The 27,574-nt window shown below is 38.4% G+C and overlaps 1 protein-coding gene across 2 annotated transcripts in view; it reads right to left on the minus strand.

Moving 5' to 3' along the window:
- Nucleotides 1-27,574, minus strand: part of SBF2 (SET binding factor 2) — a 521,490-nt gene that overhangs the window by 47,045 nt on the left and 446,871 nt on the right. For both annotated transcript variants that reach the window (XM_039244607.1, XM_039244608.1), the window contains exons 23-27: nt 18,255-18,382; nt 16,420-16,595; nt 14,290-14,435; nt 11,452-11,650; nt 1,529-1,725 (exon numbers count right to left, since the gene is read on the minus strand). In XM_039244607.1, coding sequence (XP_039100538.1) covers nt 1,529-1,725; nt 11,452-11,650; nt 14,290-14,435; nt 16,420-16,595; nt 18,255-18,382 — 846 coding nt within the window. The remainder of the gene's footprint in view (nt 1-1,528; nt 1,726-11,451; nt 11,651-14,289; nt 14,436-16,419; nt 16,596-18,254; nt 18,383-27,574) is intronic.

A 27,574-nucleotide genomic window follows, 5' to 3' on the forward strand; every position in this document is an offset into this window, starting at 1 on the left:
CAGTTATAAGGTACACCATTATTTATGTACTAAGAGTTAAAAACTCTTCCATTTAAGGGTGCCTGGGTGGCTCAGTTGGTTAAATGTCTGACTTCAGTTCAGGTAATGACTTCATGGTTCATGAGTTTGAGCCCTGTGTGGGTCTCTGTGCTGACAACTCAAGAGCCTGGAGCCTGCTTTGGATTCCGTGTCTCCCTCTCTCTCTGCCCCTCCCCTGCTTGTGCTCTCTGTCTCTCAAAAATAAACTTAAAGAAAATAAAAACTTTTCCATTTAAACTATGACAATTCTCTCTGATCACATCAATTTAAAGATGCATTCCAATTTCAAAGACATTAAAATGTGAGCAAATGTGTGAGCTCAAAAATATGAAATATAGCAAATTTATATTAGATTAAAAATCAGAAACCAATGAAATAAAAGTTTCAATTTTTTCCAATGAAAAATTAATATATTAATCAATGATCAGTGATATATTCATCAATGCTCCTGAAATGACTCCCTTACTTTAACTTACATATGCTGTGTTCTATTCTAGCCACTATGTGGCTTGGGAGGATTTCTCAGTGTCAAAATATTTAAAAATAAATTGCCTTTAATTATAGGAGTGTTGAGACTCCAAGACAGGCAAGATGATGATAATGATGATGATGATGATGATGATGTGTGTGTGTGCTGCCCTCAGCTGAATGATCAAAGATACACTGGCCAACTTTTAACTTTCAGGAGGGAAATGGATGAGAAGAAAGAAGAGATATCAAAAGCACATGGTTCTACCTGCTGAACCACAGAATTTGACTCCCCTCATTTCTAAGGAGTTAAGAACACAGCCATCCCTAAACTGGATCTGGTATCTTGGTGGTCTATTGTTTAATTTTACTGAATATTTACTATAAGCTAGAAGTTATGGGAAAGGTCTGCAAAATACAGCTTCTGACTAACTTCAAGACCTCAGACATAGTACTTAAAAATATCTTCAGAAAAATAGACAGGAGTACTATCTGCTTTCTTAAGTTTGCCTCCTTCTAGCTTCCTAAAATATTCTTTGCTTGAGAGTTTCTTTTAAGGCAGCATTTTGGTCATTTGTGGATTTGTTTGTGTGTGTACATGTGACTTGTAGGAATGAGATAACATATCTCATATTACATGGGACAGAGAATCCCTACTTGCCTCTAAAGCTGTTAAATATATATGGATGCTTCCCAGAAGTAAAGAGAAAGATTAGTATACTCTAGTTTCCATCTGTGGATAGTTTGGTTTGCTGAAATGAAAACAGCTTAGAAATAAGACTATTATGATAATTTCTATTAAAATCCAAATATAGACAGACATATTAAGCAAGATGTCAAATTCAAGGTGGAAACCCACATTGTCAAGTAGTACATGTTTTATATTGCACAGTGGAAAAGTCTGTGTGTGAAGGAAGGCCCGATATAAGGGCATAATTGAGACTCCCAGATATTTCTTCCTTTATTTTTAGGAATTCTCTAAAGTGAAAGGATCACAACTGTGCTGTACAGAGATGCTTACCTGCCTGAGGGGAGTTCTGAGATTTGAAAAGACCAACCACTCCCTTCCCATGGAATCCTCCAGATCGGAGAAGCAGGGTACTGCTTCTTGAATTCTTCCAACATACAACAGGCAGGCGATTGTGTCGATAGCAGCGGGCGACTCTTGGTAAACTACTGTCTTGTACAGCTTGAGGTACAACTAAAAGGCCAGGATAACTTCAGGGACGTGGAATGGAGAAAGAGTATGAATGGGGTGGAGAGTGGGAGTGGGAGAGAGAAGGAGAAAGAAATGGGGAGAGAGGGAGAGAGAGAATAGAAGAACATGAATATCATAATACCATAGTAATTTTCTAAGACTCAGAAACATACTGGTTGAGGGGTAAGACATTTATTTTATTTTAATTAAAATTTATTTTTAAAGTTTTATTTACTTTGAGAGAGACAGAGAGAGCACGAGTGGGGGAGGGGCAGAGAAAGAGGGAGAATCTCAAACAGGTTCCAGCTGTTAGCACAGGGTCCATGGGGGGCTCAATCTCCCGAGACAATGACATTGTGACCTGAGTCAAAATCAAGAATCGGATGCTTAAGCGACTGAGCCACTCAAGTGCCCCAGAACATGTATTTTAAATATGGAACTTAGTTTTAACTCAGTTCTTTAGGGGTTAAGAAGAAAAGGCCTAGATAGTGAAAATAGCTAACTCATCCACTAATCTGTAGTCTTTTTTGAAATAAGTCCCCTTCAGTGATACTGCAGACTCCTGTGGAATAACCTAAGCCTAGAAAATAAAAATGCTGGGGCACCTGGGAGGTTCATTCGGGAAAGCACTGACTTTGGCTCAGGTCATGACCTCACGGTTCATGAGTTGGAGCCCTACCCTCTCAGCACAGCACCTCTATCTCTTTTCTCTCTTCCCCTACCCTGTTCGGGTGCTGTCTCTCAGAGATAAAATAAATTTAAAAAAAGAAAAGAAAAATGCTGTGTTGGGGCACTTTGGGTGGCTCAGTCAGTTAAGTGTCTGTAACTCTTGATTTCAGCTCAGGTCATTATCTCATTGTTTGTGAGTTCGAGCCCTGAGTTGGGCTCTGCACTGACAGCACAGAGCCTGCTTTGGATTCTCTGTCTCCCTCTCTCTCTCTCTGCCCATTCTCTGCTCTCTCTCTCACAATACCTAGAGAAAGTTAAAAAAAGAAAAATGCTATGTAGAATTACTAAAAAGGTCTCTGCTAAACTAATGATTTCCTTTGTCTTACACACTACTTCTTGTCAACTTGAAATATAAATTGTAAGATTACTGGATTAACAGCAACTTTATGAGGATTACAAGTCAAATTGTCAATTCATTGGTCTGTTGCAGTAATAGCTGAGAATAGAGCACAGTAACATTAGCCTGTCTGAGATGGTGAAAGAACTAAAAATCAAAACCAAATGATTTTGGTCATGAGAACAGTATGTTCAAAGGTCAAAATAAGTTTAAATATTTTATTAACACTACATGTTGATAATTTAATAAAAAAGATTAGCTCATAAAGTTACAGGATATGATGCTGGGGAAATACAAAACAGAATACTTTGTTTTTTAGAATAGGAAGCACAAGAAGATAGGCAGGTTTCAGAGTCATTTCCTTTAGTTTATTTAGAAACATTACATTAAAGAGACTTCACATTAATAAGCTCCCAAACTCTAATCCTATATATTTGTGTATGTGTATGTTTGATCTTTTTTTTTTTTTTTAAGTTTATTTATCTATTTTGAGAGAGAGCGAGACAGTGGGCATACAAGTGGGGGAGGAGAAGAGAGAAAATTCCAAGCAGGCTCCACACTAACAAGTGCAGATATGGGGCTCCAATTCATGAACTGTGAGATCATGACCTGAGCTGAAGTTGGACACCTAACTTTAGACAGCCATCCAGGTGCCCCATGTTTGATCTTTTTGTGGTTAAAATATACCTAACGTAAAATTTAATGTTAACAATTTTTAATTATACAAATCAGTGTCATTAAGCACATTCATGATATTGTGCAACCATTACAACTATCCATATCTAGAATTTCTAATCCTTTATCTTGATGTAAGCCAGTGATGAGGGGAGGGGGAGAAAATCCAGTTTATTGACATGTAAAGTCATAGCCTTCTCTATGTTAGTGAATGCCAAACTAACTTTTCATAGTTAACCAGAGGTACCTTGGAAGCATTCTGAAAGCCTAGCACCTCGGCGCCCTAGGAAGTTATAGGCTGTACTTTTTCTAATACCACAAAGAAGAGAAGCAATTCAATCATTATAGCCCTCTATTTCTTTTTTTAAAAATTTGTTTTATTAAATTTTAAAAAAATATTTATTTTTGAGAGACAGAGAGAGAGGGAGGGCATGCACACATGAGCAGGGAAGGGGCAAAGGGAAACAGAGAATCCAAAGCAGGCTCAGCCCTCTGAGCTCAGAGTCCGATGTGGGGCTTGAACTCACAAACTCACCACGAGATCACCTGAGCTGAAATCAAGAGTCGGCCACTTACTGACTGAGCCATCTGGGTGCCACTATTTTTTTTTTTAATTTAAATTCCAGTTAGTTCACATACAGTATAATATTAGTTTCAGGAGTACAATATAGTGATTCAACACTTCCATATAATACTCGATACTCATCAAAAGTGCACTCCTTGGGGCGCCTGGGTGGCTTAGTCGGTTAAGCGTCCGACTTTCGCTTAGGTCATGATCTCGCGGTTCGTGGGTTCGAGCCCCGCGTCGGGCTCTGTGCTGACTGCCAGCTCAGAGCCTGGAGCCTGTTTCAGAGTCTGTGACTCCCTCTCTCTCTGACCCTCCCCTGCTCACGCTGTCTCTCTCTCTCTCTCCTAGAAATAAATAAAAAAAAAATTAAAAAAAAAAAAAGTGCATTCCTTAATCCCCATGACATATTTCACCCATCCTCCCACCCACCTCCCTTCTGGTAACCATCAGTTTGTTCACTAAAGTAAAGAGTCTGTTTCTTGGTTTGCCTCTATTTTACCCTTTGCTCATTTGTTTTGTTTCTTAAATTCCACATATGAATGAGACCATATGGTATTTGTCTTTCTCTGATTTATTTTGCTTAGCATAATACTTTTTAGCTCCATCTGTGTCATTGCAAATGGCAAGATTTCATTCCTTTTTATGGCTGAGTAATATTCCATTCCACTTTATCCATTCATCAGTGGATGGATACTTGAGCGGTTTCCATGATTTGGCTATTGTAGATAATGCTGTTATAAACACTGAGGTGCATGTATCCTTTTGAATGAGTATTTTTGAATTCTTGGGTAATTACTGGATCATAGGGTAGTTCTATTTTTAACTCTGAGGACACTCCATACTATCTTCCAGAGTGGAGGCACCAGTTGGTGTTCATACCAATAGTGCAAGGGGGTTCCCCTTTCTCCACACCATTGCCCACACCTGTTTTTCTTGTGCTTTTTATTTTACCTATTCTGACAGGTGTAAGGTGATATCTCATTGTAGTTTTGATTTGCCTTTTCCCAATATCACTAATGAGTGATACTGAGCACCTTTTTATGTGTCTGTTAGGCATCTGTATGTATTCTTTGGAAAAATGTCTATTCATGTCTTCTGTATGGCCCACTATCTGTAATACCATTTTAATATCTATTCTCCTCCCACTGGCTTCTAGATACAATGAATTTGTATATTAGACAAAGGAGTGATACTTAATGGCTTTGGGTATTGCCTCAGTACCTGGGAAAGAACCAGCACATCCCTTTACTCCCTTCTCCTTTCTCCCAGGGAACATGAGCACCACAGACCATGCTCTGCTACATGCAGGATCAAAGACTTTCCTGCTCCCAGGCATGAGCTTGAGTGACAGCTGGATAGCCACTGGTGATGGGGCAAAAACTGTTGAGACTGAAGACCAGCAGAAACTACTCTCAGTATCAGTCTCATTTAGCAATGAAAGATACATCTATTTACCCTGATATCCACCGTTACCAATACCCAGAGCCATCAACCCTGGGCTCAAGAGATAGACTAGGTAGGCTTCAGGAGCTACTGTGGAAACCTTTAAATCAAAGAATAACACATATACAAATGCTTGAAACATAAATGAATTAACACAAAAATTCCATATCATTACTACCTGGGTCAATACATTGACCATTACCATAATCCAAGAAGATCCCCTGTGTCTCTTACCAGTAACTATTTCTCTCTCCTCAAAATTTATCACTATCCTTGACTGCTAACAAACTGGATGAGTTTTGCCTGTTTCTCAATTTTAGATAAAAAGAACAAATAGGATTTATTCTTTTGTGTCTGGGTTCTTTTATTCAACATTATGTTTGTGAAATCCATCCATGCTACTGCATATAGCTGCAGTTTATTTTTATTGCTGTATAGTATCCCACGATATGATTACACTATTTATCTCTTTTTCTATTGTTGATTTTGAGTAGTTTCTAGTTTTTGACTATGTGAGAAAAATGTTGCCATTAACATTCCTGTAGGTGTCTTTTGGGAGCACATATACATTTCTATTGGAAATTCTGGGCAGATAACAGGTTATACATATGTTCAATAGATGTTTGCTAGATGCTGCCAGACAGCTTTCCAAAGTTGTTTAACCAATTTACAATCCCACAAACAGTAAATGAGAGTTCCATTTGCTTGACATTTTTATTAGCACTTTGTATTGTTAATTTTTTAAGTTTTAGCCATTTTTGCAAGTATAAAGTAGTCTCATTGGGACTTTAATTTGTATTCATCTAAAGACTAATAGGTTAAATATCTTTTCAGATATTTACTGGCCACCAGGATATCTTTTGTGAAGTTCCTGTTTAAGTCCCCTGCCATTTTTTTTATTGCCTTTTTATTCTTTTAAGGACGTTTTCTGATATTCTTCTGGTATCTACAGGGGGTCTTAATTTATCAGTCTTTTACTTTATGGATAGTGCTTTTTCTGTCCTAAGAAATCTTTTCTTACTTCAATGTTGTGAAGATATTCTTTTATCTTCTAGAAGCTTTATTATTTTAACCTTTTACATGTAGATCCATAGGCCAATGGGAATTGATTTTTGTGTATGATTATAAGAGGAGTCAAGATTACATTTTTTTTCATATGGAGATCCAGTACAGTTTACTGAAAAAACATCTTTTATTGATTGCTCTTAAAGTGCTATCTTTACTTAAGTCAAGTGTTCATATATGTTGAGCTGTTTTATATTCTCTATTTTGTCCCAATGGTTTGACTATCCTTGTACCAATTCCATACTATTTTAATTACTGAAGCTTTATAAAAAGTCTAGATATCCTACAGTATTATTCTATAAGACTATCTTGACTATTTCTGAACTTCTGAATTTTTATATAATGCTTAGAATCATCTTTTTAATCTCCATAAACATTTTGCTAGAATTTTGATTGGGACTGCACTGAATCTATAGACCAACTTCTGGAAAAATTACAATTTTAAAGTTAAAAAATTTTTTAATGTTTTTATTTATTTATTTTTTGAGACAGGGAGAAAGTATGAGTTGGGGAGGGGCAGAGAGAGAGGGAGACAGTACCCAAAGTAGGCTGCATGCTGACAGTAGAGAGCACGAGCGGGCCTCGAACTCATGAGCTGTGAGATCATGACCTAAGCCCAAGTTAGATGCTTAGCTGACTGAGCTACCCCAGGAGCCCTGAAAAATTAGTCTTAGAGTGTTGAGTATTCTAATCCAAGGACATGAAATATCTATTTATTTACATCCTTAATAGTCCTCACTGTTGTTCTGACTGTTCCATGTACAGGTCTTGTATGCCTAGTACCAAAGTAACACCACTTAAAATTTCATTTTTTAATTATTTACTTTTGGTCTGTATATGCTAATTAAATTTTTTTTTTACAGTTTATTTGTTTTTGAGACAGAGAGAGACAGAGCATGAGCGGGAGAGGGGCAGAGAGAGAGGAAGACACAGAATCTGAAACAGGCTCCAAGCTCTGAGCTGTCAGCACAGAGCCCTACACGGGGCTTGAACCCATGAACCGTGAGATCATGACCTGAGCCGAAGTTGGACGCTTAACTGACTGAGCCACCTAGGCGCCCCTGTATATGCTAATTTTTGTATAATAATCTTATACCAGTGACCAAACTAAATTCATGTATTAATTTCAAAGGTTATTTAGATTCCTTCAGATTTTCTAAGTATACAATCAAGTCATCTGTGAGTAATGACAGTTTTCTTTCTTTTCAATCTTTATGCCTTTTATTGTTTCTTTTTCTAGTCTTTTCACACTTTTTAGGACCTCTAGTATGACACTGAGTAGAAGTGGTGATGGCATTCTTACTTTGTCTTGATCATAGTAAAAATTTTCAATATTTTCCTGTAATTTTTGCTGTTGGATTTTTTAGACACTAGATAAGGAACTTCCCTTATATTTCTAATTTGCTAAGAATTCTTCTTTTAAAAGTCATAAAAATTTAAAAATCATATATTTTATAAAGTGCTTTTCTGTATATAATGAATTTATATTTTTCTTTTTTTTTCTTGGAATCAAAAAACATATTATCAATTTTGGAATGTTTTTTGCCCTGTTTTCACAGTTCACTTGTTCTAGAAGTTCTACACTTGGGTTTGAAATCACCCAGAGGCAAACATTCAAATTTTGTGCACGAATTTCCACAGGAGAAGGGAGGGGTGGGCTTAAGGATCACATGCCCCTACAGTCTTCCTTGCCTCTCTGGTCTAGAGGAATCTTCTGTCTGTCTGTCCCACCAGGTACTGTCTCTAGGACCTTCCATCACTGCATGCTTTGGACCAGGCTCGCAACAGCCATTTCTGCTTTGATTCCCCTCCTGGAATGCAATATATTTTTTCTTTTTAATTCTCTTAAGATGGTGAATTATACTGATTGATTTTCAATTTTCAAGCCAGTTTCGTATTCTTGCAATAAACTCCACTTGGTCATAATGAACTGTCACACGTGATTTTTTTAAAAGGCAGTTTTGCATGGTGCATTTATTCTATCCTTTTACTTTCAACTTTTTTGAATTCTTGTATGTTAGATATCTCCCTTAAAAGCAGCATAAAGCTTTATCAAAATTCTGGTAATATTTTTCCTTTAATTGGAATATTAAATCAATTGATAAGTAATGTGATTACTGATATATTTGAATTTATTTACCATCTTATCATTTGCTTTCTGTTTGTTCCATCTGTTCTGGGTTCCCTTTTTTCTCCTTTCGGATTATTTTTTATTATTCCAATCCTTTCTTCCTAATATATTCTTTGAGGGATATATATTATTTTATATCACCACACTTTACTACAAGGGTCCTAATAAGTGGTCTATTATTTTATTTTGTTTGTGACAGATCGAAATGTGAAATGAGGTCTGTTTTCTCACTGGCAGGAACAATTTTGATAGCATGCTTCCCAAACAGCAGGACATAACACGCTGACACCACTACTTACGCTATCTACAAAGAAAATTTTGTTAGAAGGATAGAGTATCCAGGAAAATTACTGCATACTCAACAGAATTACAATCTTCCAGTACTTAATGCAAAATTTTTATTTGGCCCAAATCTCAAACTGTATTTCCAACATGTTTCTCAAGTTTCATATTGGCATTTATTATATATATTTTTGTTTTTCTGAAAACACTTTTAATTGCCTTATTTTCGAAAAATACTTTTGTTGTGTGTATAACCTAGGTTGATGATTATTTTCTCTTAGCCTACTGAAGATATGATTCCACTGCCTCCTCACTTTGTTGATACTGAAATGTCATTCATCATTGGTATTCCTGTTTTGGTGATCTTTCCCTTCTCTCTGCCTGCTTGGTGTCCTCTTCTTAGATGTTCTGTGGGTTCAGTTCAATAGCTCTAGATGAGGATTTATTTGCTATTTATTTGTTTTGGATTCATTTTGGTTTCCTGGACCTGAGGACTGGTTTCTCTCAGCAGTGAGAGGGAACTGAAAAATTCCCTGCAGTTAGTTCTGCAGTTAGTTTACTATTACCATTTCCTCTATGATCTCCAACAGAAGCACAAATCACATTAAACCTCTCACTTAATCCTGCATGTCTTTGGTCTTTTTCTTTTTTTAATTTTAATTCCAGTATAGTTGAGATAATGTCCAACTAGTTTAAGGTTACAATATAGTGATTCAACAACTGTATATATCACACAGTGCTCATCAAGGTAAGTGTACTCTTAATCCCCTTCACCTATTTCACCCATTCCCACACCCACCTTCCCTCTGGTAACCATCTGTCTTCTACGGTTAAGCGTCTTTGTTTTTGGTTTGTCTCTTTTTCTCCCCCTTTGTTCATTTGTTTTGTTTCTTAAATTCTACATATAAGTGAAATCATATGGTATTGTCTTTTTCTGACTTATTTCACTTAACATTATATTCCCTAGATCCATACATGTTATACTCTCTAGATCTATCTATGCTGTAAATGGCAAGATTTCATTCCTTTTTATGGCCGAGCAATATTCCATTGTGTGTATATGTGTGTGTGTACTTCTTTATCCATTCATCAGTTGGGATGCTTTCATAATTTGGTTACTGTAAATAATGCTGTTACAAACACAGGGGTGCATATATCCTTTTGAATTAGTGTTTTCTAGTGTTTTCATATTCCTCGGGTAAATATCCAATAGTGTGATTACTACATCATATGGTAGTTCTATTTTTAACTTTTTGAGAAACCTCTATACTGTCTTCCAGAGTGGCTGCACCAGTTTGAATTGTGGTTTGATTTGCATTTCTCTCATGATGAAGGACGTTGAGTATCTTTTCATCTGTTGGCCAGGTATTTGTAAATTTAAACTGTCATTTAAAATGAGATATCTATGGGGGCGCCTGGGTGGCTTAGTCGGTTAAGCGTCCGACTTTCGCTTAGGTCATGATCTTGCGGTTCGTGGGTTCGAGCCCCGTGTCGGGCTCTGTGCTGACTGCCAGCACAAAGCCTGGAGCCTGTTTCAGAGTCTGTATCTCCCTCTCTCTCTGACCTCCCCTGCTCACGCTGTCTCTCTCTCTCTCTCCTAGAAATAAATAAAAATATAAAAAAAAAAAAAAAGAGATATCTATAGTTCTTCAAGAACAGTGGGGCTGAAATTAATAGTAACATTAAGATAACTTTCTAAAATATGTACAAAGTGCTTTCACAGCATTATTCTGTTTAATCAAAGCAGGAATTTATGAATGCAAAGGAAACAACTTACCTGGAGATTAAAATGATTAAGCTTGTACATGGCAGAAATGTAGTTTCAAAAAATATAAAGCAAGAAATAGGGCCTTACTGATATAGAAAACAGTGAGAGATGACAAGAATAGAAACAAGAAAACAAGAAAACATGTTCATTTACATTCTTTAAGTACTATCCCTTGGAAATATTCTAATTAGACAACATAAGAAAACCCTGCCTACACTTACTTGGATCAACAAATTACAGCCCGTGGGCCAAAACATGGCCCGCCCATTCATTTACTTACCATCTATGCCTGCTTTTTGGCAGAGTAGCTGCAATGAACCATATGGCCTGCAAAACTGAAAATATATAGTATCTGGCCTTTTAAAGAAAAAGTTTGTGGGTCCCTAGCCTACAGCAGACCTTCATCTCTCCTATCTGCCTGGGCAAATCCTATTTTTATTTCAAGTTATCTTCAGGCATGCTAGGAAAGATGTAAATGGGAAGAGAAAGACAAATAAAAAAACTTTTACCTTTCACTTTTTGATCTAATCTAAGCATTGTTTGGTAATATAATTATACTTGTGAGAATGCCAAGGAGATGCTTACTCATGCTGCATAAAAAGTATCCTTTAAACACACATATGCCTGGAGATCTTGCTCCTCATTTTCTGGCATTTTTCTCTCTGTGGGCTATGGAGACAAAGAGCCCATTCAAGACTCAAATGGAAGAAAGGAAAGGTGTCTTTTAGGAGTCCACTGACAGACTTACCTCCGGCAGAGTGAATACATCCTGTTGGAGGCAGTGATTCGAAAATACTCTGGTTTTGAGCGAGAAGAGCTGCCACTTATGGTTCCCAAACCTAAACGCTGATAGTCTCTGAAACAAGCTTTTTCCACTAACTGTTCCATTGTAGACTTCTCCGAGGCCTTCAGAGTGGTACTTGTAGGGAGTTCACTATCATCTGAAACTGTGAATGCAGAAACAGTTTTGAAAAATGATATAGCTCAAAGTAGAGGACTAGAAGCTTCCCTCTGAAGAGAATTCTTAAACCAAGAGAGGTTTATATTAGGGCTACAGGCACTATCTATATCACAGTTTAAATCATATTAATTCTCTGAAGAATCATAATGTCCAAACATAAATTAAAACAGTAATGGATAGTCAAGAAATAAAATATCAAGAGCTCAAAATGTCATGGAAATTAATTCAAAATGCTAGGGAAGGGGTGCCTGGTTGGCTCACTTGGAAGGGCATGCAACTCTTGGTCTTGAGGTTGTGAGTTTGAGCCCTGTATTGGGTGTAGAGCTTTCTTTTTCTTTTTTAAAAAAATTTTTAAGTATAATTTATTGTCAAATTGGCTATCATACAGTGTTTACAGTGTGTTCTTGGTTTGGGGGGTAGATTCCCGTGGTTCTTTTTTAAAAAATTTTTTAAATGTTTTATATAGTTTACAGAGAGATGGTGAACACGAGTGGTGGTGGGGGTGCAGAGAGACAGTGAGACAGAGGATCTGAAGCAGGCTCTGTGCTGACGGCAGTGAGCGTGATGTGAGGCTTGAATTCATGAGTCGTGAGATTATGATCTAAGCTGAAGTCAGATGCTCAATTAACTGAGCCAGGGAGGTGCCCTGGGTGTAGAGTTGACTTAAATAAATAAATAAATAAATAAATAAACTTAAAAAAAAATGCCAGGGAAATTAACTCAAAGTTTCTAAAAACAATATAATTTTGAATTCATTAGCCACATTTTTCTGTTTCTATTAGGTGTGTTATTAATGCCAAAGTAGAGTGATTTCTATTTAGGACTCTATAAAATAAACATTCAAACTCTGTTAGAAGCTAATTCATCAGTAAAATTTATCTTTAATACAGTCTCTGTGCAAACTTCATCATCCACATCTCAGTTAATGTTTCATAACATAAACTTTTATTAGAAATTTCTAGATTAAGCAGAATTTCACTGGTGGGAAAAGACCTTTCTTGGAGGGGTATCAAGAGGCTATACTTTTTGTGTGGAAAATATTTTTGTCAGAGGATGTGGTATACATGGGAAACTCCCTCATAATGTCACAATCACAGGTTACAGAATCTCTTAAGATTTTAGACGTGGAAGGATTTACCCAATAATCAGGCATTTTAGGGAGGATTTAAAAAAAACCCCAACATTCCTAATTGGTACTGTTATGTTCTAGCTAAAAAAAAATCCATGTTTAAGACTGTCCTAATTTACTTTTTTATTTATTTCTACAGCGAGAGAAGTCAAATTAAGGTTTCAGAATTTTTGGATATGTACTCAAAGATCTAATGTCAGAGGAAATGATAAGGCTCCCTTTCATTTAAAGAAGAAAAAAATCCCTAACAGCTTATCCCTACAAATACAAGACTTTGTATTTCAGTTTGTGAACTTCACATTGCAAACATATCATCAGGTATCAGTTTTGGATTCGCCTTTTATTTTCAGAGAGGCACAGAACATTAGATAATTTGGTGTTTTGGTGGCATTATTATCATAGAATAATATTTTTCTTTTGTGTAATTATTAAAACTTCACATTAGAAGAGTCAGTAGTGATGGATAATTTTTTATGGCTTTCCATGTGACTGTAAAGAGGCCAGGATTCCAAAAAAGTGGTTGTTTCAGTAATGCAATAGTGGGTCTGTTCATTGCTCTCACAGTATGTAGACACATATACTAAAATGGAGACCTTTAGCCAGTGATCTCTGAAAACATGAGGTTTCTTTCTTCAAAATGTTCTTATTGCTATTGTTATTAAAAGTAGTAGTGGTATAGTCATTGGTGGCTGATTCTAACATCCTGAAAAGAAAAAGGGTGTAAAGGCATCCTGCCTCGTATTAGATAAGATTATCCCTAGTGTTAATTCCATAAGCATACTACATACTAGGTTAAGGAATAGAAAACAGACATTTTGCGACTGTTTTCCAGACTCTATTATCCCAACCAAGAAGAATCTTAGTTTTTCAGATTCTGTTCTTTTAAATATGTAGTAGGCATTTTTTTCTTACCATCTAAGGATCCCATCATCTTTGGTCCCTCATTTTGATTAAGAGTACCCACAGTGTTCTTATTCCAAATGCAAATCTTTAATTTTGAATATCCAAAGTCCATGTTTCCTTATTTTTATTGCATAATAAGGTACAGGGAATTACTTTATACCTAAATTCTCTATGCACTGGGGTTTCTTTCTTTCTCCCTTTGATGAGACCCATGTAACAATGGCCAACCAGCTCTACGGATTTAGTAAAAGAGAAACATAATTTAGCAAAATCTTAGCTGAACAATGGAATATTGGGAAAATAAAACATTTTTTTCCAATTCTGAGAAGCTGGTAAGTGCCTCCAATCTTCTTAGGAGATCTAGGTTCTTGTGAGTCAAGGTTTAAGGGCAATGACATCTGAGTCTCTTATTATTTTTTTTTTTTCTTAAATAGTTTATTGTCAAGTTGGTTTCCATATAACACTCAGTGCTCATCCCAATAAGTGCCTTCCTCCATGCCCGTCACCCCCCTTCCCTCTGAGTCTCTCATTCTTACTCATGTAAGAGGAAAGAATAAAACTGAGTCATGAAGGAAAAAGGAGTTCTCACATACCTGATATGTCATCTTCTTCATTCCATCCAGGCCGATTCACTCTCTCTTCCACAATTGTCCCTGTCCTCCTCTTCAATAAATACTGCCGCCCAATTGTCATTTTCCCTGCCCTTTTGGCACCTTTCACAATTGTTTTTGAGAAGGTGCTATAAGTTATAAAACCAAAGACAACATCAATTTAATATGAGGACACCATTTAGATTTTCTGATACCTACACAGTTCAACTTGTTTCTTCTCCATTCCCACAGCTACTAGTATTGTCGAGACCTTCAGTAAGTCTCTCCTTCTTTAGACAATTTTTTATATGGCACGAGACTAATTTCCTATATAAAACACTGTTGTCATCAGGAGAGCTGTAGCTAAAAAGTGCAAGAACCTAGAGTGGGAAATAAGCTACTTTCCCAAATCTAAACTCAGTTTGGCTTTTTGGTCAAACATGCCCCTCAATGCACTCTGGTTATCCATGCCACTGCCCCCACCAGCTCCCACAAACTATGCCGGTAGTAGTCCTCCTGCATGGAAGTCAGTCTGTCCCCTTTTCTACTGATTCAAACTCTTTCTACTAACTCAGAGGCTTTTCTTTGAGATCATATGACAATTATAGTGCTAACTATATTCGTCTGCTAGTGTGTATGCTAGTGTCCTGCCTTCTGACTCTGTAAATATTTACATATTCAAGATGATTCTAAGATGTTTTAAATTTTAAAATTGCTATGTCTCTGTTGTAGCTGCATAGAATAAGCTTGCTACAATAAAGTTGATTTTATATGTGTGTGTGTGTGTGTGTGTGTGTGTGTATGCATATATTTCCTCTCATAGTCCATAGGTTCTAAACATAAAACACCACACAAAGTTTTGTTTCTTCCACAGACAGCTGGTATCATAGATATCACAGGCTCCTCTGTGATTCCACAGTGTTAAAACAAGATGCTGGCCTCACTGTTGTAAATACCTAGGAAGCTGCTCATGTTTCAGTTTATCATTTCTGGATCTGCACAGTCTCCTTCATTTAGCAGGTAACAGTAGTATAGGTGGTCGGGTAGGTCATTTTGGTCAGGTAGGTCATTTAGTAATAACACACTCTCTGGAACCTCAACTTGTCTATAATCTCTAGCTTATTTACTTTCAGGCAAAGGAAAGGGCTTTTCTCCAAAGTCTTCATGCCCCTCCCTAATATGTAATTTGTACTGGCAGATGCCCAAATTCCAGGTGATTAATGATGAATGAACTCAACTTTTGGCTCTGAAATTCTATCACTAATTGAAGATAATTTTTATGCAATTGTTATTTTGTAATAACTGCGATGTAAAAGTTTCAACATAAATTGCTAAAAATTTCATCAGAAAATAAGGGTTCCTTTAAAGAAATATGACAAGAAAATGCAATGCCTGAACCTGGGTTGGATCCTGTACTAGGCAGAAAAAAAAAGTAGCTATAAAGGATCATCAGCAAAATTTGAATACGAACTCTGGGTTAGATAAAAGTTTTACACCAATTAAGTTTCCTGGTTATATACTATGGTTTGTTCTTAGAAAATATATATTGATATATTTAAGGCTAAAGAGGTATCATACATATGACTCAAATGGTTTAGAAAAAAAATAAATGAGAGAGAATGATAAAGAAAATGGAGCAAAACATAAAAAACTGGTGAATCTTGGTAAAGATATATAGGAAACTTTTGTATTTTGTTGTAACTTTTCTATAAATTTGAAATTGTATCAAAACAAAAAGTTACAGAAAAAGAAAAAATAAAGGCTCCCACCTCTAGGTCAAAGCAAAACTGTTTAGTAGGTCTGGATAAAAAAAAAAACAACAACCCTGAAGGCACTGCTCAAAGGCAGTTAGAAAGTGATTAATACAGGGAAAAGGGAAAATAGAATTTCACTCTCTAAAACTATATTATGAGCAATTCACATACTGGCCAAAAACTTCTTGTAGCTTTTAATTTTTGAAACTTGTTACATACATCAAGTGTGTTCCATAACTTTTTGAGCTTGGTCCAATGGGCTTGACCGAATGGCAGACAAAAACAGCAGTCATGTATACAATGACCCGAAGGACAGGTCACTTCCCTTGATAGTCAGCTATGAAAACACTGAAATGAAGAAACTTGACTGTCTTCTTACCGGAAGGAGGTGTTCTTTTCCTTCTGTTTGGGTAAAATTATTTGTGGGGTAGTTTGTCCAGCAGCAAAAGCAAAGGTGGTAAAAATGGACTGAGGATAACGGAACTTCATCAGCTGTTTCTTAAAGATCTCTACTACTTCTGGACTCACTTCTTCATCAAACGCTACTTTAATCAACTAGAGACAAAAGAGATAAAATTTTTAAGGATTTTAAGGATTTAAGGATTTCCAGATAACTTTTCCCCAAGTTACAGAAATAACAGAAAATAGTACTAAATGACAGAAGTCCAGAGGTTGAGGGGACATTGGATATCACAGAATGTGTTTTATTTGCTTATTTATTTTTAAAAGGCTCAGAAAGGTTGACTTGTCATAGATGGTTTGTTGATAAGGAAAATCGTATATCTTGAAGTTGGGTTTCTTGAAGACTATCTTCTCTATGATGGGATAGGAAAATTAACTTACAGGGGCTGAAGGAAACATGTCCTTCTTTTTTTTCCTCAACTGTTGGTTCTAGACAGAAAATTTGGCCACAGGAAGTCTCTTCTTACCCCCAGATACCATAAATCTAGTAAGAAAAAAGTCTGTTTGATTAGAATCCTAACCAGTACAGTCAAGCAATATTCTAGTTTAAAGTCCTCTGGTAGTTGGAACAGTGAAGAAATCCCTGGGAGGTCTCTGTCCCTAGGTGATGGGAGAAGTCTGGAGCTTAGAGGTGAGCAGACTCACATTTCACACAATGAGCACATGGAGGTCCTAGGGGTGGCTTCCTGACTAGAAGGAATAAGGCAAGAATTGGAGCACCTAAAAATCTGAGAAGTCAGAGACAAGGCATAAAATTAGGAAGAGTAAAATATCACAGAGTGAGAACTGTAAAAAGGAAAAACTAAGAAAAGATCGCTCTTCCAGTGTCTGAGTTTAAAAACTAATTTTTATTTTTATTTTGAGAGAAAGAGAGTGAGCAAGTGAGTGAGCAGGGGGTAGAGAGGGGAGGGCAGAGAGAGAGGGAGAGAGAGAATCCTAAGCAGTAATATAACCTGACTTGGCGCTAGATCTCATGAGCTGTGAGATCATGATTTGAGCTGAAATCAAGAATTGGACAGGTAGCCTACTGAGCCACCCAGGTGCCCCCAGTGTGTTTTGCATCAATAATTCCATAAATTCTGATACGTTTACAAACCCTTAGAAAATCCTCTGCTTAATTAGAGGTTATTTAGTCAGTAGCAATAGTACTTTAGGCCTGAGTATAATTCTTAGAGTTTTATCTCTTCCACAGAAGGACCATAGAGCATTTCCTTCTGAAACAGATGCCAAGAGAATTGCTTTCTATCTAAAGCCTTTATCAAACACAAAAGTATGAGTTGGCAATGAACAAGAGTCAATTGTGTGTGTCTGCATTTCTCAGATCTAAATATTGACAGATAATCTTTTGGCACTCAGTTGGCCAAGGTGTTCAGGAAGTGAGGGATTAAGTACAAGATGATTCATGGGTTTACACAGTTAAGATTACCCTCAGACCCTCCAATCCTCCTCATTTTCTAACTTCTGATCCCATGATAACAGAAAGTGGCCACATCATTTGCATACAACTTTTATTTTTATTTTATTTCACTTTTTTAACATTTATTTTTGAGAGGGGCAAGGAAGGGCAGACAGAGAGGGAGACACAGAATCCGAAGCAGGCTCCAGGCTCTGTGCTGACAGCTCAGCCCAACACAGGGCTCAAACTCACGAACCATGAGAACATGACCTGAGCTGAAGTTGGATGCTAAAAAGACTGAGCCACCCAGGCGCCAGAGAACTTTTGAACAGTAGAACAGTTCCCTTTCTTAATACCTGAAAGGATGCTGATGTAATCTGCAGTCCCTCTTGCATGTTCTGCTGGAGCTGGTTCTGCATGGCAATCTTCTTCTCCTTGGTGATGGAAGCAATGGGAAAACTCCGTACAACTGTCTGCTCCCCAACTATAGGAAAGCAGGAAACAGACTCAGCAACAGCACTTTACAGCTTATTTACAAAGTCTCTGCTTCTCATTTTATCGGCCTCTGCTAAAGAAGCGTATTTGGAAAGGACAATACCTAGGAATGCAGTGAGACAAAGTGCCATGATTCTAGAATCACATTCATTAATTTCATTGCACGGCAATTCACTCCTGAGACATGATTCTTTCCTGGGGTGACGTAACTGACACAGTCTGTCTGCCTTCATTCCTTCTATTTCCCCAACCTGCTGTGTACTATACAAGATTACCTGGTTTAAGACAATTTTCAAGATTCTTAAACACATCCATGATATTTAATGTAAGTATAAAGCAAAAGACAAAAGGTTTTTAAGATGTCTCTCCATATGTGGTAAAAGGTGTTGTACCATGTATTTGTATCTAAAGAAGATACAGGGCTAAGCTTAGGCTGAAGAGTTTTAGGAATTTAAATATCAAAACAAGGAAGGGAAAATATAAATAATCATTTATCAACTACGTGAGGTTGCAAAGATGCAAATCTAGAAAATAAGTAGCACACATGAAGTCTCTCTTGGAGAGTTCAAACTTCCCCAGGAGAGAAGAGATTCACATGCAGAATACAGCAGCATGTAATTAGCTCTCAGATTTGAGGATACAAGGCTTTAAGTATTTCAGAAAGGGAGAAGAATTCCATATGCTAGATGACTAGAAAATGATTCCTGGAAGAAGTGAGAGGGAAGGTGAGCTTTGAAGAGAGTATAGGTTTGGATTTGGACAGAGGAGGGAATGTCAGGCAGTGGTACAAGTAACAGAACAGGAGCAGCAATGGGCAAAGTGCCTTGTCTAGTAAGCCAGAGGGGGCGAGAAGTGAACTGAGTTTATCTGAGTTCATTCATACATCCACTTATTATTACCGGAATTTCTTTTTTTAATTTACTTATTTATTTTTAAATTTACATCCAAGTTTATTAGCATATAACACAATAATGATTTCAGGAGTAGATTCTCGTGATTCATCCCCTATGTATAACATCCATTATTGATCCAAATAAGTGTCTTCCTTAATACCCCTTACTCATTTAGTCCATCCTCCCACCCACAGCCCCCACAGCAACACTCAGTTTGTTCTCTATATTTAAGAATCTCTTATGTTTTGTCCCCTTCCTTGTTTTTATATTATTTTTACTTCCCTTCCCTTCTTCCCATCTGTTTTGTATATTAAATTCTACATAAGTGAAGTCATATGATATTTGTCTCTCTCTGACTAATTTCACTTAGCATAATACCCTCTAGTTCCATCCATGTAGTTGCAAATGGCAAGATTTCATTCCTTTTCATTGCTGAGTAATACTCCATTGTGTGTGTGCGCGCGTGTGTGTGTGTGTATACCGCATCTTCTTTATCCATTCATCTTTCGATGGACATCTGGGCTCTTTCCATACTTTGGCTATTGTAGATAGCACTACTATAAACATTGGGGTACATGTGCCCCTTCGAAACAGCACACCTATATCCCTTGGACAAATACCTACTAGTGCAATTGCTGGGTCATAGGGTAGTTCTATTTTTAAGTTTTTGAAACCTCCATACTGTTTTCCAGAGGGGATGCACCAGTTTGCATTCCCACCAGCAGTGCAAAAGAGATCCTCTTTCTCTGTATCCTTGCCAACATCTGTTGTTGTTTGAGTTGTTGCTTTTAGCCATTCTGACAGGTGTGAGGTGGTATCTCATTGTGGTTTTTAATTTTTATTTCCCTGATTCGTTGTCAGAATTTCTCATTCCCTGGATCTGTTAACTCTTAACCTGGAACATTCTGATTTTTTTTTTTTTTTTTATGTTAAGCTCATATCCAGAGGCTAAACAAAATTAGGATGTACACAGAATTTAAGTTCTAGGGAGGGGTTAAGATGACAGAGAAGTAGGAGGACTGGCAGAGTGGCTAAAATGAGCAAATCAGAGAACACGAGATGCTGGCGAGGATGTGGAGAAACGGGCACCCTCCTACACTGTTGGTGGGACTGTAAACTGGTACAGCCCCTCTGGAAAACAGTGTGGAGGTTCCTCAAAAAATTAACAATGGAACTCCCCTATGACCCAGCAATAGCACTGCTAGGAATTTACCCAAGGGATATAGAAATGCTGAGGCATAGGAGCACATGTACCCCAATGTTCATAGCAGCACTCTCAACAATAGCCAAAACATGGAAAGAGCCTAAGTGTCCATCAATGGACGAATGGATCAGGAAAATGTGGTTTATCTATACCATGGAATACTACATGGCAATGAGAAACAATGAAATCTGGCCATGTGTAGCAACATGGATGGACCCTGAGGGTGTTATGCTGAGCGAAATAACTCAGGCAGAGAAGGACAAATACCCTATGTTTGCACATATAGGAGGATTAGGAGGAACTTAACGGAGGACAATGGGGGAGAAGAAGGGGGGAAATAGTGGGGGAAAGGGGGAGAGACAAACCATGAGAGACTCTTGAATGCTGACAAAAACTGAGGACGATGGATGTGTGGGGGGAGGGGGGATGGGCACGGAGAGGGGCACTTGTGGGGATGAGCACTGGGTGTTATATGGGAACCAACTTGACAATAAACTATCTGTAAAAAAAAATAAATAAAAAAAAGAAGTAGGAGGACTGGAATTTCCCTTATCCCTCAAAAATGGCTGTATTGAGGTCGGATCATTTGGAATATCCAAGAATACAGGCTTCAGAGTGACAGAAAAATCTCCACATGTAGAAAGAGACAGAGGTGCATGTATGAAAATTGGGAGAGATAAAATGGGTGGCGTAGGCATGGAGAGGGGGATGTTCTTCTGTGGAGGGACAAAAGGAAGAGAAAGAGAGGCTGCGGAAGTGTGGGATTATATTTGGACAAGAGAAAAACCACTCTGGACCACAGACTGGGGAACGAAAAATATGGAAAGAGCCAGTTTCTACTTTACAAACAGGCTTAGGAGCTAAAGATCAGAGTTTTCAGGGGTGTGCAACCTTCTCCAGACCTGAGCCACCTTTGTGTGCACATGCCTGGTGGGGAGGGAACCAGCCCCAGAGTGTGGTAGGGATCTCAGAGATGCACTGGGAGACAACAGTACTTTCCCTTGAATACTGTGGGAAGAGGGTTTATCGCTCCCCCAAAGATAAAGATCCTGCAGGCGCCAGCCAGAGGCTCTTTGTCAGCTGGATGGACTGGCACTATCCCAGAACCAGGTTCACCTGGAGTGGGATCCTTTAAGACATCAGGTTTTGAATCCCAGCTGAGTGCTTAGGAGACGAGGGAGACTGTGAAAGAGGGCAAGCTGACTACCTGCACTTTTCTATGAGAGCTGCCTGAATAGCATGGCTTGAGACACCCAATCCGAGGAGGAGAGACTGGGGTGTTGCCATTTTTCTGCCCATCACCAACATGGTGGGGCATCAGGGAACAGAATAGCAGCCCCCAGTGGAGGTGGGACTGCTTACACCAAACCCTGCTCCTCGGTGCCAGGTAACTGCTTATCTACTGAAGTGGAACTGACACTGAGTGAACCAGGCAGCCCGTCCTCCAGACCAGCACAGCCACCAGTCCCAGGCGCCAAGAGACAACAGTCCTGTGATCTTGTAAGTTACTCTTCTCCCCCCCCCCCACTTTTTCCCTTCTTTTCCTTTTTACCCTCCTCTTTCTCGTGGAAACAGGCTCATAGTTTCTGATTTGATTTTTGGTCAATTCCTATTACATATGTTCCCTTCCTTCCTTCCTTCCTTCCTTTCTCTCTCTCTCTCTCTCTCTCTCTCTCTCTCTCTGTTCTGGTTGTTTGTCTGTTTAATCACGCATTTTTACTCTACTCTTTTTTATACTTTTTCTGTATCTCCTTCTTCTTTATTTTCCTCCCTTTCTGGATTAAGGCTTATAGTGTCTTTGACTCTCTGCCTAGTCTTTTTTTTTTCTTTCTTTGCCCCTTTCACTTCTCTCCTTGTATGGGATCAGGCCTCCCCTACCCTTTATTTGTCGAGTATCTTCGACAAATAAATCAAAGCAAACCTGGTGGAAGGTGCAAACAATCCACCACTATGAGCACTGGGATAGAGCAGCCAAACATGCAACAACAGAGTGCACACAACACACTCCAAAAACAGTTTCCAAAGTACCAAGCCCTGGACAATGTATGCTCCCTATTTAATACAGTAGTACTCACAGGTGCAGGACACATAACAAGCTTTTAAAACACATAAAAGAAACCTAGCCAAAATGACAAAATGGAAGAATTCTCCTCAAAAGAAATTCCAGAAAGAAATGACAAAGAATTGCTCAAAACAGATATAAACAATATATCTGAACAAGAATTTAGAATAATAGTTGTAAGACTATTGGCTGGGCTTGAAAAAAGCATGGAAGACAGCAGAGAATCTATTGTTGCAGAGATCAAGGACCTAAGAAATAGTCATGATGCTGTAGATGAGATGCAAAATAAACTAGATGCAGTGACAGCAAGGATGGAAGAAGCAAAGGAGAGAACAGGTAAAGTAGAAGATAAAATTATGGGAAATGATGAAGCTGAGAAAAAAAGGCAGAGGAAATTATTACACCTTGAGGGGAGAATTAGAGACCTAAGTGATTCAATGAAACAAAATAATATCCATATCATAGGAGTTCTAGAAGAAAAGAGAGAAAGAGGCAGAAGGTTTATTTGAACAAATTATAGCTGAGAACTTCCCTAATCTGGGGAAGGAAGCAGACATCTAAGTCCAGGATGCACAGAGGACTCCCTTCAAAATCAACAAAAACAGGTAAATACCACAACATATCACAGTGAAACTGGCAAAATACAAAGATAAAGAGAGAATTCCAAAAGCAGCTAGGGACAAACGGGCCTTCCCCAAAAGGGTAGACATATAAGGTAGTAGCAGACCTCTCCACTGAAACCTGGCAGGCCAGAAGGGAGTGGCAGGAAATATTCAATGTGCTGAATAGGAAAAATATGCAGCCAAGAATCCTTTATCCAGCAAGGCTGTCATTCAGAATAGAAGGAGAGACAAAGGCTTTCCCAGACAAGCAAAAACTAAAGTTCATGACCACTAAACAGGCTCTGCAGGAGATCCTAAGGAGGACTCTAAGTGGAAAGCAGCAAAGACTACAAAGGACCAGAGATATCACTGCAAGCACCAAATCTACAGATAACAAAATGACACTAAATCTGTATCTTTCAATAATCACTCTGAGTGTAAGTGGACTAAATGCCTCGATGAAAAGACAAAGGGTATCAGAATGGATAAAAAAACAAAATCCATCTATATGCTGCCAGTAAGAGACTCATTTTAGACACCTGCAGATTGAAAGTGAGGGATGGAGAACCACCTATCATGCTACTGGATGTCAAAAGAGAGCCGAGGTAGCCATACTTAGACAAACTAGATTTTAAAACAAAGACTAACAAGAGATGAAGAAGAGTATTATATCATAATTAGGGAGTCTATCCATCAAAAAGAACTAAAAATTATATAAATGTTTATGCCCCAAATATATAAGTCAATTAATCACAAACATAAATAAATGTATAGATAAAAATACTGTGATTGTAGGGGACTTTAATACCCCATTTAGAGCAATGGGTAGATCATCTAGGCAAAAAGCAATAAGGAAACAATGGCTCTGAATGACACATTGGACCAGATGAACTTAACAGATATATTCAGAACTTTTCATCTAAAAGAAGCAGAATACACATTCTTCTTGAGTGCACATGGGACATTCTCCAAAATAGATCACATACTGGGTCACAAATCAGCCCTCAACAAATATAAAAGGACTGAGATCAAACCATGCATATTTTCAGATAACAGTGCTATGAAATTTGAAATCAACCACAAGAAAAAATTTGGAAAGCCCCCAAATACATGGAGGTTAAAGAACATCCTACTAAAGAATGAATGGGTTGACCAGGAAATTAAAGAAGAAATTTAAAAATAATATGGAAACAAATGAAAATGAAAACATGACAATCCAAATCTTTTGGGATGCAGCAAAGGCAGCCCTGACAGGAAAATAAATTGCCAAAATAAATTGCAAGAAAGGTCCCAAATATAGAACCTAACCTCACGCCTAAAGGAACTAGAAACACAGAATCAGAGAAATCCCAAAGCCAGGAGAAAAAGAGAAATAATAAAGATTAGAGCAGAAATGAAAAATATAGAACCAAAAAAAACAGTAGAACAGATCAATGAACCTAAGAGCTGACCTTTTTTTTAGAGAATAAGCAAAATTGATAACCCCCTAGCCAGACTTCTCAAAAGGTAAAGAGAGAGGACTCAAATAGATAAAATCACGAATGAAAGAGAAGAGCTCATAACCAATACCATGGAAATACAAACAATTATTAGAGAATACTATAAAAAATTATATGCTAACAAACCAGACAATCTGGAAGAAATGGACAAATTCCTAGACACCCACATACTACCAAAACTCAAAAGGGAAGAAAAAGAAAACGTGAACAGACTCATAACCAGAGAAGAAATGGAACTGGTTATCAAAAATCTCCTAACAAATTAGAGTCCTGGGCCAGATGGTTTCCCAGGGGAATTCTACCAACACTTAAAGCAGAGTTAATACCTATTGTTCTCAAGCTATTCCAAAAAATAGAAATGGAAGGAAAGTGAGGTGCCTGGGTGGCTCAATTGGTTAAGTGTCCAACTTCAGCTCAGGTCATGATCTTACCGTTCCCGAGTGTGAGCCCCATATGGGGCTCTGTGTTGATAGTTCAGAGCCTGGAGCCCGTTTCAGATTCTCTGTCTCCCTCTCTCTTTGCTCCTCCTCTCCCCTCTCTTGCTCTCTCTTAAAAATAAACATTAAAAAAAAAAGGAATGGAAGGAAAGCTTCCAGACTCATTCTATGAAGCCTAGAGGAGAAAACAAGGAACCTCCTCTTTGACCTCTGCTGCAGCAGCTTCTTACATGACAGGTCTCTGGAGGTGAGGGAAACAAAAGTAAAAATTAACTATTGGGACCTCATCAAGATAAAAAGCTTCTGCACAGCAAAGGAAACAATCAACAAAACTAAAAGGCAACCAATAGAATGCGAGAAGATCTTTGCAAATGACATATTGGATAAAGGGTTAGTATAAAAAATTTGTAAAGAATTTATCAAACTCAACACCAAAAAAACAAATAATCCAGTGAAGACACAGGCAGAAGACATGAAGAGACATTTTTCCAAAGAAGACATCCAGGTGGCCAACAGACAAAGGAAAAGACTCTCAACATGGCTCATCATCAGGGAAATACAAATCAAAACCACACTGAGATACCACTTCACACTGGTCAGAGTATCTAAAATTAACAACTCAAGAAAGAACAGATGTTGATGAGGATGTGGAGAAATAGGAACCCTCTTGCACTGTTGGTGGGAATGCAAACTTGTGCAGCTGCTCTGAAAAACACTGTAGAGGTTCCTCAAAAAGTTAAAAATAGAATTACTCTGCAACCCAGCAGTAACACTACTAGGGGTTTATCCAAAAGATACAGGACTGATGATTCCAAGGGGCACATGTACCTCAATGTTTACAGCAGCGCTTTCAACAACAGCCAAAGTATGGAAAAGAGACCAAATATCCATCAACTGATGAATGGATAAAGATGTGGTGTACACACACACACACACACACACACACACACACACACATACACACACACAGAGGAATATTACTTGGCAATAAAAAAGAATGAAATCTTGCTATTTGCAACAATGTGGATGGAACTGGAGGGTATTATGCTAAGTGAAGCAAGTCAGTCAGAGGAAGACATATGTTTTCACTCATATGTGGAATCTGAGAAACTTAAAAGAAGACCATAGGGGAAGGGAAGGAAAAATAAGTTACAAACAGAGAAGAGAGGGGGCAAAGCATTACAAGACTCTTAAATAGAGAGGACAAACTGAAGGTTAATGGGGTTCGGGGGGGTGGAAGGTTGAGGGGACAGGGAAATGGGTGATGGGTATTGAGGAGGGCATTTGCTGTGATAGCATTGGGTGCGGTATGTAAGTGATGAAATCATGGGAATCTACTCCTGAAGCAAAGGCTACACTGTATGTTAGCTAACTTGACAATAAATTATTAAAAAATAAAAAATCTAGGTCAGTAGGATCACAAAGTGATGTTTTTCCATTAAGAGATAATATCATTTCTGATAAGTTTCGTGCTTTTCCTAAAATGTAAGATAATTCATAATAAACTCTAAGTGTGTAAAAAAAAAGAATTTAAGTTCTAGAATGTGTTTAATACATAGGTTGTTTAATATACAGATTGTTTACCTATGCTTATATAACATATGTAAAATTATCAGATTTTTGTGTGTCATTAAAGGAGATATTTTAAATTAGAAGTCTAAAAAGAGAAATAAAAGAGGCAAATAAGAAGGCTTCTCTGAGGGAGAGAGGGCAAGATGGCGGAGAAGTAAGGAGCTCCGTACTTCACACAGAAAAGATCTGAAGCCATTGGAAACCTTACAAAACCTGAGAGATTGGGAGAAAAAGGACGCAGAATCCACTGAGAGAGCCTTCTAACGTGAGTGCGAACCGGGGAAAATAAAATCGGGCCGGGATCGGAGACTCCAGGGTGGGAGGCGATTCCCCCTACCCTCTACAGGGAGTGAGAGGGGAAAAGGAGAGAGTCCGAAACAGAAAAACCTCCGCTCGGCGCATAGAAAGACCGTACTTGCCAAATACCTGCACACCAGGTCCCCTCACGCCAACTGGTCCTGGGGGTGGGCTGAGCACAAAAACTGCTTCTTTGTGCTGGCTCCTGGAGGCTGGACTTCAGAGTGGGGGCGCGCCTGCCGCCATTGTAGCTCCCGGGCGGCTGGGGCCCCTAAAAGAGCTGCGTGGACACCGGGCGTCCGCGCTCCTGGCTGGCTGGAACTCGAGAGGGAAGGCAAGGAACTAAAAACTGGGAAATTAGCCTGTGAGTTCGTGTTTCGGGTGATGAGCCATAGAGGGACCCGGTTTTCCTCACTCCAGGGGCTTGGGCTCAGAGCACGCGGCAGGCAAGCCCCCGCGCATGCGCACCAGCCCGACCCAGAGAAGGAAGCAGCGATTCTGACTCCACCCCCAGAGCTCCGCAGGGGGCCTGGAATTGCCCAAGGGGGTTGCCTGGGAAGCTGTGTCTAAGGCAATTTCAGCGGGGCGCGCGGACGGGGATTTGGAGATTGGAAC

This window comes from Hyaena hyaena, unplaced genomic scaffold (genome assembly GCF_003009895.1).
Source record: "Hyaena hyaena isolate Hyena2069 unplaced genomic scaffold, ASM300989v1 scaffold_245, whole genome shotgun sequence".
NCBI classification, from domain to species: Eukaryota; Metazoa; Chordata; class Mammalia; order Carnivora; family Hyaenidae; genus Hyaena; species Hyaena hyaena.